Source organism: Ostrea edulis, chromosome 9 (assembly GCF_947568905.1).
Source record: "Ostrea edulis chromosome 9, xbOstEdul1.1, whole genome shotgun sequence".
Taxonomy (NCBI): Eukaryota; Metazoa; Mollusca; class Bivalvia; order Ostreida; family Ostreidae; genus Ostrea; species Ostrea edulis.
The window spans coordinates 31572269-31588876 of NC_079172.1; the positions used below are offsets into that span (position 1 = coordinate 31572269).

Sequence of the window (16608 nt, forward strand, 5' to 3'; positions counted from 1 at the left end):
GGGGGGCGCCACTTTATGAGGCAGGGGGTCCTGGATTTTACAGATTTTATAGGACTTGAAATATATCTCCTATTTAAGTAATTTGTATTATTTTCTATCATTTTTAATAAGGTGAAGTTAGTAAAATGACGCAAATTTTAAGGTTTTCTGGAAAAAATTAAGTTCTCCCAATAAGGTAATTCCAAGAAATCAAAAGATTTTGTCGTTTATTTCTCCGGGAGTGGAAGAAATTATTGCTTCTTTTATCGTTTAGTACATTTTTCTAAACAAGATACCAAAATTTACCTAAATTTGAAAATTTTAGGGGGGGGGGGGGCGACTGCGCCCCCTTAAATCCGCCACTGCTAACTGAGACAAGTGTTCTTAATCTTTTAGACTATTATCAGGTTTCACAAGAAAATTTCAAGAGTTCTCGAGCTAAAATGAAAGTTTGGTATGACAAAGCTACAAGGAACAGAGTTTTTAAACCAGGTGATAAAGTTCTTGTATTTTTGCCTGTTCCTGGTCATTCTTTGCAGGCCAGGTATTATGGTCCTTGTGAAATTGAAAGCAAGCTTAACGATGTGAACTATGTAGTTAAGATACCTGGCTTGCATAAAGAAAAACGAGTTTGTCACATGAACATGTTGAAAGAGTATTTTGATAGATGTGACAGAAATTCTGTAAGAACAGTTTCCACTTTGGCCAATGTTAAGACATTACAAAATTGTACTGAGAATGAAATTAGTGTAGAAACGCGTGAAAAAGACTTCAACCAGAACGTCCGTTTAAAGAAGTCCGAAATTCTTGCCAATTTGGATAATAAACTTGGACATTTGAATATTCACCAATGAGAACAAGTTCAACGTCTCGTGGCTAATTGTCCTTCAATCTTCTTGGATGTTCCACAAAAGACCAATGCCGCTTGTCTTGATGTTATAGTTGGTGACTCTTTGCCCATCAAGCAGCATCCCTATCGTTTAAGTCCATTAAAATTGCAATACTTAGAACAGACGTGCAGGGTTATTGTACACCTATTATGACTAAAGTGAAGACTTGCAAAGTCCCCGGTTCATGAGATTTTTGGGCATGACAGGTTTTTACATAAAATTTTGCCCAAATTTTTCTTCAACAGTTGGTCCACTTGCCAACTTTTTGCAAAAGAGGGCTAAATGTGTATGGACCAAGGGCTGCGACGAATCATTTTGTAAAATTAAATCTGTTCTCACGAGTAGTCCAGTTCTTTCAGCTCCAGATTTTTCTAAACCATTTAAGCTTACTGTAGATGCTAGTGATATAGGATCGGTGCTGCTTTGTTTCAAGAACATAGTGACAATGTAGATAGAGTTGTTTCTTATTTTGCAAAGAAACTTACAAAATGTCAACAGAATTATTCAACCATTGAAAAAGAGTGTCTTGCTTTGTTATTAGCTTTGCAGTAATTTGATGTTTATTTGAATGTTACTGTACATCCAATTCTTGTTTTTACGAATCACAACCCTCTCACTTTTTTTGCATGAAATGTCAAATAAGAATCAAAGATTTACAAGATGGAGTTTATTATTGCAAAAGATATCAAACATATCAAAGACAGAGACAAAGTTTCAGCAGATGCCTTATCAAGAGTGTCTGGAGGATGTTTCGTTACTTTGTTGTTGCTTTGATTGATGTACATTGTATATTTGATTTTTCATTGTCATTCAAACCTTTTTAAGGCCGGGGAGGTGTTGTGTATTACTATTTGCACTAAATTGACCTCTGTGATCTACTAGATTGTTCTAGAGACTCGTATATCAAGGATTTGTTCTGACCAATAACAATAATGTTAGTTGACACGATTGAACGTAATAAAGTTTTTACTAAGATTTTTTAAAATAAAAATAAAATTTCAACATGTTCAGACTACGTGAGACAGCTGTCAATTTAAACACCAAATATTTTTGCACATGATACTTTTTCGATAACAATATTGTCCACTTGTATAGACATTTTCCATAATTTCTTAATGTTTGCTCTGTACCAATTATCAAGTGCTGTGTTATCTTGAGATTAATTGTAAGTTTGTTTTTATCCATCTATGTCAACGCATTTTTAAGCTCACTATGTAATTAGTTTTTATAACATCTGTACTTTTATTTGAGACATCTTGAGTTGTATCGTCGGATACATGTTGGCTGCAGATTGTTGTAAGCAATCTGGATAGTCATTTACATAGAGAATAAAATACACAGGACCAAGTATTGATCCTTGGGGTACTCGTATTGTAATATCTAAATTGTCTGACTGAATTCCATTCTACCTAACACATTTTGATTTACCTGTCAAATAAGATTTAAACAGTGACATTTATTGATCACCATTCGTTATCTTCGCCTTTCATTTATGAGTTTTCACATTATCTAAAAGACAGATGTTTGTGAAGTAATATTAATTTTGATGATTTACCATGTCAAAAACTTTACTTAGATCTACAAATAAGGCACCTGTAAGTTTTTCATAGTGAATTGAATGCATGGGTCTGAAACCAGGTTGTTTTTTGTTGCTAAGATTGTAAGGCATGAGGTATTCATAAAAAGAATTGTGAACACACCTTTCAATAATTTTGCTGAGAATACGCAGAACAGACAATGGAGAATTTGACGAGTTGACCAAAACAAAATTTTTTATAACCCGTGCATTTTCCTATTTATCAAATAAACATATTTGACATAATTGAACAATTCATGACTATTACATGGGTACTAATTTTTAGAACCAGAAGATTTTGAGTTAGACATAGACGAAACGTTTAATTAAGACATACTTTATTGAGAAACCCAAACGCATCGGGCAATAGGCACAGCCTGTGTAGGCCCTCTCCCAACAAAACGTTTGCTGATGAAAATGAACCTCTCGGCATTTGTTGGTTAACTCTGGGTAAAATGTTGTCCATTTTAGCTGCATATCTGTGCCCTATATTAGAGAAAAAGTCATTAAATTCATTTGCAATTTTGAGAGGGCACGTCGACTTTGAAGTGTGATGTTGAGGACTAAGATATTCCTTTCTAAGGCCCCACATGTTTTTAATTTGTCGTGTGATTGATCAATAGCCTTATTCATGAAGTCGCGTTTCGCATCACCGATCCGGTTACGCGCCGCTTTGTACGCTTTCCAATTTGCGTCCGTTTTGGATTGAAGGTAGTCGCATTTCCGAGAATATGCTTTCGTTTATCCACTCCGAGTCGGCTCTGACGCGCCTTAGTGTTTGTCGATGACTTGGAAATATTGATGTGTACATAAAGCCCACACATTATTAACATTTTCAAGATGTTTAGCCGAATCCAAGTTTATTGTTGAAAGATCAGACAGGAAGGAAAATTCACCGGCGTGTTTTGTGTCCCTATCCTTAATGTATGAAAAGGTGAAGATAAGGAATCTCATAACTCCTATAAGGAATACAAAATTAAGAATTGGGCACATTATCTGTGTACTTATTTTGAGAGTTCAGAATGCATGCGCTGTTACCTGTGTTGATTGGGTGATAAATTGATGCAAACCGTGTATTTACAGTGTAGATTTGTATGGAGCGCCAAATTAACATAAACTCAAATAATTGAAGATATCTTCAATTATTTGAAGATATCATCAATTCAATTATTGCTCTCTTTAATTGAATTAATGCGCGCATTAAATCAATTATTGCTCTCATCAAATGAATTAATGCGCGCATTAATTCAATTATTGATCTCTTCAATTTAAAAGCATCAATTTCGTAGAAATATTGCTCGCAATAATTAATTTAGAGCTCGGTATGTATAATTTGATGATCTCTTTAATTCAATTGAAGATATTTAGAGCTCGGTATGTATAATTTGATGATCTCTTTAATTCAATTGAAGATATCTTTAATTATTTACAATGCTTTTGTATAAGGAATTAATGCACGCATCAATTCTTTCAAAGAGAGCAACAATTCAATAAAAGAGATCATAATTTCAATTGTGGATATTTTGAAATGAAGATATCTTTAATTATATAGTTGCTCTCTCTAAAAGAATTATTGGTCGACTGTTAGTCCCCGAGGGTCTCTACAGCCCAGTAGCTAATTATTTCGTTACTAGCTTGAAAATACGGATGTATATTTAATTGCTGTTATAAAATTTAGAAATTCATTTCAAAATTAAGGATTATCTCCCTCATGCATAGCTCTTATCCTTGGACGAATTTGGCTCCACTTGTTTGGCACACTGTTTTTGGCTATATTTAGATCTAAAACTTCATAGTTATTTCAGATTTCAAACATTTCGGTTGAGCATCACTGAAGAGACATTATTTGTCGAAATGCGCATCTGGTGCATCAAAATTGGTACCGTATAAGTTTTACATTGTTCTCTTCAAATGAATTAAAGATGTTAATTCAATACGGAAGTTCCGAGTTCCCCAAGAGTTATTTCTCTTTGTCGAACTCTTCCGTAAATTATGACGTAAAATATGATGACAGTGGGTACATTTGGTTATTACTATCGCTGTATTATTTCTTAAAAGATGATATCCAGAGTTTCTGAGACCATCCTATCTCAGGAGAAAGGCAACTTTAGTGAGTTTATGAGTATTGGATAACAAAATGGCTCAAACAAATACTGTTAATTGCCATCTTTCTTTGATAAAAGCGTCACTCATGTAGAAGAGGAAATGAATATGACCTGACCTCGGATGTCTTAAATTTAACTAGAGGAGCTACTCTGCTAAAATTAAACTTTAATAAATATACAGCACTACCAGCCGTGAAACATTTGGCCTGAATTGAATAGTTGACCTTGCCCTAATATGCTGAATAAACCCAGTAGCTATGTCGAAGCTTGGGTGACTGCCCTGTAATCCCCCATAGGCTGCTTAGCTAGCTGCATTAACAAGAGTGATACAAATTTGAATATTTATTAATCGTAATCAGAAACAGGGTGCAAATTGACATATATGGCGGAAAGGGTCGCGTGCAATTTTTTGTGGGGAACTGAGGAGGCGGCCAGTTTGAATACCAACGTAGGGGCAACACAGGGGGCCCTATGTGGACATAGGTGCCTGGACCTGAACGGGTGGTCACGTTCTAAGGGGGAAGAGATCTCTGCGCATCTCACCTGTCTCCTGCGTGCTACCTGGTTTAAAGAGCAAGTACAGAGCAAACTGTGGACCCTCCTACAGTTTCCAACATGCACCAGCCTGTAGCATTCCCTAGGAGGTGGATGTGAGCACAGGCACCAGAACGGTGGATATATATAGCGTGTTAGATCTTATGTACCCCCCCCCCCCTTCCAATGAATGAAAGATATATACATAAGTCACATATTAAATGAATTGAATGTCAAAATCTTGTTAGAGTATCAGTGACGTGTTGAACAACCTCACTGTTGTATTTAGGACCCAGGTGATCTCTGGCGGGTGTGAGCGATTGCCCCTGGAATATTTCGCCCACATGCGTTGGTACTCCAGAAGAGTAGAGGAAGCCTCTCTCTCTCTCTCTCTCTCTCTCTCTCTCTCTCTCTCTCTCTCGTAGAGTAAAATGAAAAAAAATTCGCATATGAATATCAAGATTTCTCACATATAAATCAAAATTTCCGTCCGCATATAGATATCAAGATTATCGAATACAAATCAAGATTTCCGCATATGAATAACAATATCATTAGATCAAAAGTTCAACATCTGACAAAAAAATCTAAAGTCATACGGTTTTCACGAGACCACCCCTTCAAAACTAAATATGATATATATTGAAACTAACCGATTCGCAAGTAAAACATACGAGTATAAATAACACTCTGTATACCTTTTCTACTGTTTATTCAGAAATGAAAGTGAACATTAAAACGTTAAAATGTAATATTATTTGGAAGTTTTTAACTCTCACTTCAACTCACCGTGGTTATTATTATTATTCATTTATAAAGCTCAAAACTACATATACTTTCTATGCGCTGGTTGTTGTTTTTTTTCCACTAGAGCGTGATCGATGTAGATCGATGACAGAAACGTACGGGAGTTTTTACCCCCCCCTCCCCCTTCCGTGTTTGGCATTAATAAAAAGTATTAAAGAGAGCAATGATTATTAAACATAGAGACTTGAGCAAGTCTATATATATCCTAGAAAAAACCAAAACTGATTTTTTTTACTGTGTTCAAATTTCTCAGAGGTTATATTCATAAGAATTGCAAGCCTTATTTCATGGGATGGTTACCTGTAAAATGCGAAACGAAATCGAAAGGAAACGAAATCTACCGAAGCAAAACGAAACCTACCGAAACGGGTACCCTTATTTCATACGACATGCCTGCTGTTGTAGGCACGGTGAAATAAATACAGTACGTATACTTTGGAGTATTTCTAAGAATTCATAATTTTTATGAATGTACACTATACACGTACAAAGATTTATTTTCAATTTTTAAACATTAAATCATGCATGTGCTTTAGTTATGATATTACAGCTTGGAGATAATGAATTTGTTTAAAATGTGACGTTGCTTTCGTGATTATATTTTGCCACAATTTATGACGTTATAAGTGTAACGTAAAGTGACACCAGTACCGTGCGCTTTTATTACATTAATCGTACGTAATCGTTATGTACAATGCCAGTCTACGATATAATGTATACATTGTGTACCCACCATACGTTATAAAATGCGAAAGAGTTCGACAAAGGGAAATAACTTTTGGGTAACTCAGAACTTGCGTATTGAAGAGAGCAATAATTGAATTAATGCGCGCATTACTAGTAAATCAATTATTGCTCTCATGAAATGAATTAATGTCCGCATCAATTTAATTCTTGCTCTCATCAATTGATGTAATGCGCGCATTATATCAATTATTGCTCTCTTCGATTCAATTGTAGCGCGCATCAATTCAATTGCTGATATCATTAATTCCTTTGAAGAGATCATTAATTCAATTAAGGAGCGCATCAATTCAGCTGAAGAATTAATGCTATTATCAATCCAATTAATGCGCGCAATAATTCAAATTTGAAGATATTAATTATTTGAAGAGATCTTTTTATTAAATTGTTGCGCGCATCAAATGACTTGATATATCTTAAATAATTGATGATATGTTCAATTATTTGAGTTTATGTTAATTTGTCATTCCATAGATTTGAAGTTCGTATTTGTTAAAGTCGAATTTTCGAAAGTATGAACCCAGTCTGGTTTTGCGTACGATGGTCTAAAAACTACCACTGTCGTCAATATTGAAGGGAGCAATACTTCAATTATTGCGCGCATTAATTGAATTGATGCGCGCATTAGCTAAATTACTGTTCTCTTCAATAAAATTGTAGCGCGTATCATTACAGTTGTTCTTTTCATCAAGTCATTTGAAAAGAACAATTCAATTATAGTTCTCATCAATTCATCAGAATAATTATTGTGATGTATGTTGGATGAAATTTGATCCAAACAGTTCTTCCATAAAAACTGGACACCATTGACTGGAAGTATTCAACTGATTTATTCCATAATAGACAATTTGTACATGTAATATCAAAACATAGAAATAGGCAATTCATACAGAGAACCATTCAAATTTATATAATACTGTACAACAATGAATGCAACAATTCAATTGATGCGTGAAATAATATTCAGAATACATAATTAATTATTTGAAGAGATCTTTACATGAATGGCTGCGGGCATAAAATGAACTGATGATATATTCAAATAATTAAAGATATCTTCAATTATTCCAATTTATGCTAATTTGGCGTTCTATATGCATTCTTGCAGAAACTCGATATTCTAGATTGAAGTAAAAATGTGTTTTAAAACAGATTTTATCTTGAAAAATGCAAGTATTTCATTACAAGTCTTGTTGCTAAAGCTGTACTGATATTTAGTCTTAATCAAAGGGTCAAGGCCATTTTGTTATTTTTTTTGAAAAAGAAGAATCAAAATTACCCCATATACAACTCATATCCTGTAAATAATAACAATAGCATTCAGCTGCATTTATTTCCAAATTTAATACAATTATAATCTTTAAATTATTATGCTTCCTGGACAAAAATTCGAGTTGCTATATAAGCCAGAATTTAGAGTCATCTTTGCATTTTGATAAACTTTAGTTTTGTAGCATTGTCATTTTTTTTTATTTCTACAATGAAGGAGAATTAGAAATTAAAAAGAAAAACTGGGTTCATAGAGCTTGTAATTAAGTGTTTTAAACTTGACCTATTTGCATTTAGAATTTACTCAAGATTTATTTCTTTAAACTTGATTTTTCTGTTGGTGTCAACACAACATAAGCAACACGAATCAATCAATATATAAAATAGATACATAATCATGTCTTCTAAGAATACAGATAGAAAAAAGTCTAATATTAGTAGATTATGACGTTTTTGGAAAAATTAATAATCTAGAATTTGAGACTTAAAAAAGAACATATTAGGAGTAATGTCAATTTCTAAAATTGCACATCAATGACAAATTAAAATTGAATTTTAAAAAGTGGGAGCTATTGATCAAAGAATTCAATTATTGACCAAAATACTGAATTTTTCTACAAAATTTCGAGTAAATTAATTTAGACTTTTTTAAGAATCGGTATTCTGTTTGGAGAAATATTTTGTATTGCTTATAAGAGTTATGAGATTGATCACTGTTCGTTATCTTCACCTTTCATCAATCAAAATAATGAATTACAACATTTGAATTAGTTCGAAGTCTCAACTACTTGTATCATGAATTATAAATCTGAACTACACGTACAAGGGGTATAAAAATCGAAGATATATTAGATAAAACAGAAAACTGTAATATCATTAGAACGCTTTAGTTAAAGAATCCTTCCGCCACAAAATGTAGTCCCTTCCAAACCCTTTCAATTGACACATTTTTGTCAATTGAATGAGGTTAAATAATACATGTACATGTATATGTACGAGTAGTATGTTTGGACCAATGGGATCCGTTTTAAGGTATGAACAACGATATATTACCTCCTTTGTTGATTGCTGAGGTGAATATGTTACCATGTAAAATGAATAAATCAGACTCCATAAAATCTAACGTTTTTCATTAAGATCTTTTCTTTACAAACCATAAAGAATTTTTTTAAAATGTTCTCAAAGACAACTGTTTATGAAATATTACAGGTCGCTATAATGATCTAGTTTGCAAATACATGTACATGCAATCTGTCATAAGGTCGAATGCTGTCTGACGCGTTTCATACCAAATGTTAGGCCGTTCTTTACATACTGATTTTGACTACGGATTACTCTGTTTACCTAATCAAGATACAGGGCTCACAGCGGGTGTGACTAGTCAACAAGGGATGTTTGCTCCTCTTAGTCATCTGACCTCACCTCTCGTGTTTCCAGGGGTCCATGCTTGCCCTAATCTGAATTTTGCATTCTACATAGGATTTGTGAGATTGTCACTGTTCGATATCTCGATTTCCTCAAATAGTCTCTTGTCACTCTTTACTCTTCTTGTGGACTGCTATATTTCGGGGGATTGTTATCGAACGTGTGGTGTACACTGTAGCTTTTCAGTCAGGAATTTTGAATAGTTCCGACTTTCATTATGACTTAAATTACCAAGTTTACCTTTGCATACCATTCGTTTCCACACTTATTTTAGCTCACCTGACCTCTTTCTGATAACTTTTTTGTTCGATGTCCGTCTATTCGATCGTCAACTTTTAACAATTTTGACTTCATCTCTAGAACCAAAAAGCTAATTTCAGCCAAACTTGCTACAAGGCATGCTTGGGTAAAGAGGATTTAAATTTGTTCAAATAAAACACCACACCCTTTTCGAAGTGGAGATATTAAAGAATTAGTAAACAAAAATTGTGACAGTTTCAAAAATCTTCTCAACAACATTCACTGGGCCAATTTCAGTTGAACTTGGCACAAATATTTCTTTGGTAAAAGAAATCCAAGTTTGTTATAATGATGGGAAAATGATTCAGAAAAGGCAAAAAAAAAAAAAAAAAAAATAGGATGAGTAATTCAAAAATAGGATGAGTAATTCAAAAATCTTCTAAGAACTATTATAGGCCAGAAATTTTTAAAATTTAAATGAAAGCTTCCTGACAAAGTATGTATTCAAGTATGTTCAAATAATGGTCCCCGGTGATAGAGTGGGGCAACAATATGGGATCAAAGTTTTTCATGGCGATAAATGGGAAAGATCTTTTAACATCTTCTCGAGAACAACAGGGCCATTATTACTCATATTCATTTGCAAGCATCTTAAGGTAGTGCAGTTTGTTCAAATTGTGGTCCTCGGGGGTAGGATGGTGTCACAAAGGGGGATCAAAGTTTTACATGGGAATATAGGGGAAAAATCTTCTTAATGACAGCAGGGTCATGAATACTCATCTTAATATGCAAGCATCCTCATATCCCCAGATAGTGCAAATTGAAGTTTGTACAAATCATGACCCCAAGGGTATGATGGGGTCAGATTAGGGGATGTAAGTTTTATATGGGAATATTTAGAGAAACGACTTTGAAGATCTTCTCAATAACGGCATGGCCACGATTAGTCATATTGATATGCTGCACGCATCTTCAGGTAGTGCAAATTTAATTTTGTTCAATTAAGAGGTGGGATGGAATCACGACAGGAGATCATAGTTTTATATAGGAATATACAAATCATAAATATCAAAATACAAACGTTCTTAAAATGCGTGGATCTAATGGAGTTTCTTGCCCCCATGACTAAAGTCGAGAGGGGGTATAATATTGTCGGAAACTTGAACCTTGCTCAGAACTTTTAAATGGTAAGTGATAGGACTCTCATATTTCGTTTATACATTCCTTGTAATACGACTTTTGTTTTGGGATTAATGTTTGTAATCTTGTGACCTTGACCTTTGACCTACTTTTGAGAAACCATAACCTAGGCAATGTCTCCTGATTAAGCAATTTAGGGTTTTCATATTTTGTATATGAATTCCTTATGGTAAGAAAATTTGATGCCATGGTGTTTTGACCTTGTGACCTTGGAGTTTGACTCAAATTTCAAAACTTTAACCACAACTTGAACTTTGCTCATAACTTTTAAATGGTGAGTGATACATCTTATACATGCGTTCCCTGTGACAATATGATTATTTTGGTACCATGCAACATTTTTGACCTTGTAACCTGACCTTGGATTTGACTTACTTTGAAGGAAACTTATCATAGACAATATCCATAAATTGTTAAGGTTAGGGCTTTCATATTTTGTATATAGATGCCTTACATTTTGACTTTGTGACCTTTTGGGGCTAAGTTGGGACCATAAAACATAGAGTTAATTTTTATCAGGGATTTTTTTAAAACCACAACGGCAAGGCCAACGTGATAATGGTGAGCGATGTGGCCCATGTGTCTCTTGAACTTTATGCTTAAACTTTACGTACTTTACTTTTCCACACTGTTTTGCTGATAATATATTCAGTGGTGGGTCCAGTAAATTTTCAAAAATTGAGGGTGGGGGTGCTACTTTTTCCATCGAAGAAAGGGAGGGGGTGGGACTGAAGAACAAAAAAATAAAAAAAAAATAGGAAAAAATGTTCTTTTTATAAAAAAAATTTTATTTAAAGAAATCGCCACTGATGTTACATGTATTGGTAACACAAGAGTAGTGACCTTCCGGTACCCGCGACAGAAAGATTACTTATTCATTAGTTATTGAAAAACTCCAAACGAAGGAAGTCTTATAATCAACGACCTTTGGTACAAATCAATAAGGTACTGTTTCTTCATATGCTGGCCATTGATATCAATAATATATCGTCTACCTTTTGTTTGCCTTCCTCATAAATATCAGAGTCTTATACAGCGGTTTTATCTGTAATCCGGACGTTATTACAGTGTATTCCGGCTGTTGCCACATACAATGTTGACATTCCCTTGAAACTATAAACAACTCATTAACTAGTTATACACAGTTCGTGTTGAGTATTTGAAACTATAAACAACTCATTAACTAGTTATACACAGTTCGTGTTGAGTATTTGAAAAACCACAAATCTGCATTATAGACATATCAATTTCAGTGATTATAACATTTCCTTATCAAGGTGTGCAATCACATTCATACATTGCTCACGTGTGCAAGGAACAAGCATGCTCATCTGTCATGGTCGGTGATAAAACATTTTTAAAAGCTGTTTTTATGAAATATTTGAAATAAATACATTCTGAAGTTACATAGTATTCAAAGATACACCCGAAATACTCAAGAAATTGAACATTCAAATTTAGAAGGGGGTACCGGAAGTCCTGTCCACAAGCACCTGTGACATTGGTAAACATTTAAAATGTTCTGAACGACCATAAGGGAGGGATAATAGTACAAACAGAATGACAACACAAAATGAACCGATGCACACTGTACAGTCAAATAACACACAAATATGGAAATAAAAAGATGTACATAACGATCACTCCTTCTTCAAAAACTATAAATAATAACGCCATTCGTCTATCTTTTATCTACTATATAATGCCTTTAGTCTGCTTTGATATCTTCCTTCCTGTAGCCGACCCCCCTGGCGTGGGGTCCCATTTCGCGGTCAAACACAAAGTCCCACAATACCTTCACCCAAGAAGTATGGTAAGGGTGGTCATAATATTCTGCCGCGATTTTCCTCACTTCCGGAAGACGGTTGTATGGGATGTACGGGAAGTCGTGGTGTTCAATATGATAACCGACATTAAAGAGAATGAAATTAAGCGGACCATAGTACGAGGTGGTTGCTTGTTTTCCGTGGAACAGATAATGTTCGGAAATAAAATGCCCTGCCAGAGGATGGAACCCAAGCGCCATTAAAGTCCCTGACAACAAGTAGGTCAAAGACTTGATGCCGAATAAATAGAGAATAAGTCCATTGAATGCCATTTGACAAATGGTGTTAATGATCTCCCATCCGGTCAGAGGTTTAGGACTCTTGTAGAAGGGACGAATTGCATGGATAAGTGGATGAGTGGCGAGCCATATCATTTTAGTGATTGGGTGGCGAAATAAAAAACTTTCAAGTCGCGTAGGAATATCAACATCCTGGTTTTCTTCACCCAAATAGCGATGGTGATCCGCATGGTACTTCTTATAGCTAATGGCCATCGGGGCTACAATGGGCAAATTACACCATATACTGAGTAGTCTGTTGGCAAAAGGTCGACTATGTCCGAAAGCCAGGTTATGGCCAATTTCATGTATAGCACTTCCTAGTGAATGATTCAAGACACCTCCAAAACAGTACGCTAGAATAAGTATTGTAGACCAGTTAGCGTCCTGTAACAGCCAGCACATGAAGACCTGAATCAGTACCTCCACAGTTACGATGTACGCTATTGTTGGATCGTATCCCATTAATTTCTTGATTTCTGGATACTTCCGTAAAATTTCCTGCCGTCGGGAGGAGTGTGGTTCTTCCTTAAACACCCATTCATCGTCAGGAGTGTTGATGCGGAGATCAAGCTTGTTGAATCCCAAGAAACACTTCATTTTTTTTCACTGTGAAATAGAAAGACAGGCTTAAGTATATAAACATTTTAGAATCACATAATGATACTTATTTCAAACCATAATTTGAATAATATTATAAAAAGATCAATCTTTGAGGTCAAGGTCATGTTTGGAGGGAACACAAAGTGACAAATATTAATAATTTGACCCTAAGGGGAAAAGATCCACGGATGGGTAATGATGGTAAGAATTCTTCACGTGGTATACCCACGTGTCAAATAACAAACACGTGGACCTGGGGAAAAACAACAACATCGAGTGTGTATGTTTCATCACATATGTCGATGTTCTGATTTCAAGACCTAGTTGAAAGTGATAGAGATATGAGTTTTCATTGGACGACTAAAAACTAATAACCAATCGTATCAAATTTTAAATTTCCAATGTTTTTGGCCAATTGTTGGAGAAATCAATGCTTACTTTGATTGAGAACCCCTAGATAACCCAGTTTCAATCAAATAAACGTCATGCACATGCGCAAACGAATTTGCAATAGAAATTTTGACCAACCCACATGCAAACAAGAAAGACGGCACCGGGCATAGGAAATTTTTCTTATGTTAAAAATGTACGATACACCAGAGACATTTGACATGAATGAAAAGTGGAGGATATCTGAAATTGAAAACTTTCAAATTTACTTTATTTAGTTAAAAAAATGCAGTTTTAGAAGAATACGATCTAAAAAAAAAAAAATAAAATGTAAAAACCCTGCTGAACTCGAACCCGCAACCTACAGTTCGCCAGTCGACGTACTGACCCACTATCACTCACCTAGGCAATACTATTTGAAATGGGTAGATAAACATTGCTGATATTTAAAGTTCCATGTTTTAAAGGAAGTCAGTCATTATGATGATGTAGAGTACGTCCTTAAAAGGTAGGCAAATTCGAAATAATTTTTCAGCTATTCCTTTAAAGCCTGTTTCTCAATAATGCACCATAAAAATAAGACACGCCCACACTATTTACAGCTATTACTGACATAAACTACTCGATTACATGTGGGTTTGACCCAGGTATGATCGGGTAAGGTTATAAATAGGTTATATTTGGGACACTTTAGGTTTACTCGATACCTTCAATTCATTCTCGAGTTAACCAAATTTAAATCAGGTTTGCCAATCGAAATAGGCCCAAATGTTACATTGATTTGATTTGAATATATTTTATTGTATAAATATACAAAAGGATTGGTTACAAGTTCTGGCAACTTAAAAAAACCTCTCCCATATACAAAATATATCATGTTAACTTATACATGAACAAATAAAGAATGTTACATTCACCTCGAAGGCACGGGCAAGTGAATATATAACATTTATATATGTCTATCATATTAACGTTCTGTTTTTCTGGTTTGTTGGATTTCAGCCAATCAAACAACTCCAAATTATTCGATCATATAATGACAAGTATTATTAAATGAAGGTGTGTATGTAGTGATTTTTAAAATGTGATATTTCAATTAAATTTAAGGAGGACCGATACATCGATTTCATTGCTCGTTAAAGCATCTCGTGAAGAACGATTTCATGGCTCGTTAAAGCATTTCATGGAGTACGATTTCACCATTAAAGGAGTGAATTGAATGTTTTATTGACAGAACTTTAAAAGGATAAGGCAAACTCCCCGTCGAGGCCTCATTACGTCACCTACGAATAGACCTTTCCTATGTGACGCAGTACAATATACAGGTTTGTATATTGTGAATCCGCGATTATCACGCAGGCAAATAACACTAAAGAAGTAGGTCGTAGTTAAAAGTTTGAAGATATTGACATTAAGAGCATTAATATAAAAGTATGGATTTTATTTTAAACATAAAATGATCAAAAGATCATTAAAAAGTAGGGAGACTCTGTTCAAATTATTGTGTAAAGTAATGAACTTGATGTTTACGTTCTTGTTTTGAAAGTTGTTTACGTTTGACGTTATGTTTTTCGTCATTCTACAGTGACGTCACACAGTATACGCGGCCTACGAAATCGCTATCCCATAATGCCTAAGTGGAAGAGTTTGGTTTGTAAGCAAACGAACTCTGGTGTAAGTTTGAAGGATAAGGCACAAGTTCAAGAACCCTATATAGCCCTAAATTTATAAGACATTAACAAATAACGGTTATAATTTTCATACTATTAGATATTTTCATTAAAATTTTTAGAATATGTATATGAATCTTCTTGGCGCGTTTAATTAGATGAATTAAATCATGCATCAAATCAAAGTGAAGTTTGGATTTTGAAATCTCTTATTTACAAATGAAAGACTATTCAGAAACCCCCCACAAAAAGTCATATTTATAAAATAATCCAGACCTTGTAAAGCGCTTTTGATGGTGAAATCATGCTCTATGAGATGCTTTGATAACGAGTCTTTGATGTAGCGATCCACTTTAAATGCACACGAGTATTGCTACATCAGAGCACGGATGGGAGGTGATACATGTCTAATTATTCAACTGGACTTATTGAATGTCAACAATGTTTTAAATGGATTGCAGTAGGTGTTGAGTGTGATTAAGTTTTTTAAATGGATTGCAATGAAGCGGGAGAAAGATCAGAGGTCAATGTCGAACTGTTATGAAACAGCTTTACAATTGTGTAACCATTATGTAAACTGTTATTTCGTAACTCATCATCAGAAGCCCCCCCCCCCCTCTCCCATTCCTTTATATTTCCGTTAATTTTAGTCATTGTCTTTCCACGTGAACCTGAATAATGATTTACATTAAAAAGCTAATTGTATAACTTTGATGTTGCGAAATATTTTGTGAAACATTTTTTAAAAATGCACTGTCCATAGACTGACACGAAAGTTAGAATGTAGCATGCTTATAATGAAATTTAGAATGTAGAATGCATATAATTATTTTAAAAATCCCGAAAATTAACGGTTTTGTGGCAGGTAGCGATTTTTTTTTTTTTTTAGAAAGTCTGTGAGACCATGTCTGTCCGGCCATTTTCAAGAGTTTCTGATAAATCTAATTTCCCTGTAGCCCATGGACTGCAATCTGATAAATCATTATCCACTCTAAACCCCACCCATACCTGACAAAGTTTCATCCAGGTAATTTATACATTATCTAAATTCCTATTCCTCTTGAGAAGAATA

At 34.5% G+C, this 16608-nt stretch overlaps 1 protein-coding gene across 1 annotated transcript; it reads right to left on the bottom strand.

The window, feature by feature from the left end:
- Positions 1-11961: 11961 nt before the first annotated feature.
- LOC125660021 (sphingolipid delta(4)-desaturase DES1-like) lies at positions 11962-16602 on the bottom strand. Its single transcript, XM_056150207.1, has one exon. The coding sequence runs from the start codon at positions 13471-13473 to the stop codon at positions 12478-12480; it is 996 nt and encodes a 331-aa protein (XP_056006182.1). The 5' UTR covers positions 13474-16602; the 3' UTR covers positions 11962-12477.
- Positions 16603-16608: the final 6 nt, after the last annotated feature.

What these genes read in the sequence shown, in the direction of transcription:
- LOC125660021 (XM_056150207.1), bottom strand. Translation starts at nt 13,473, where the DNA reads ATGAAGTGTTTCTTGGGATTCAACAAGCTTGATCTCCGCATCAACACT.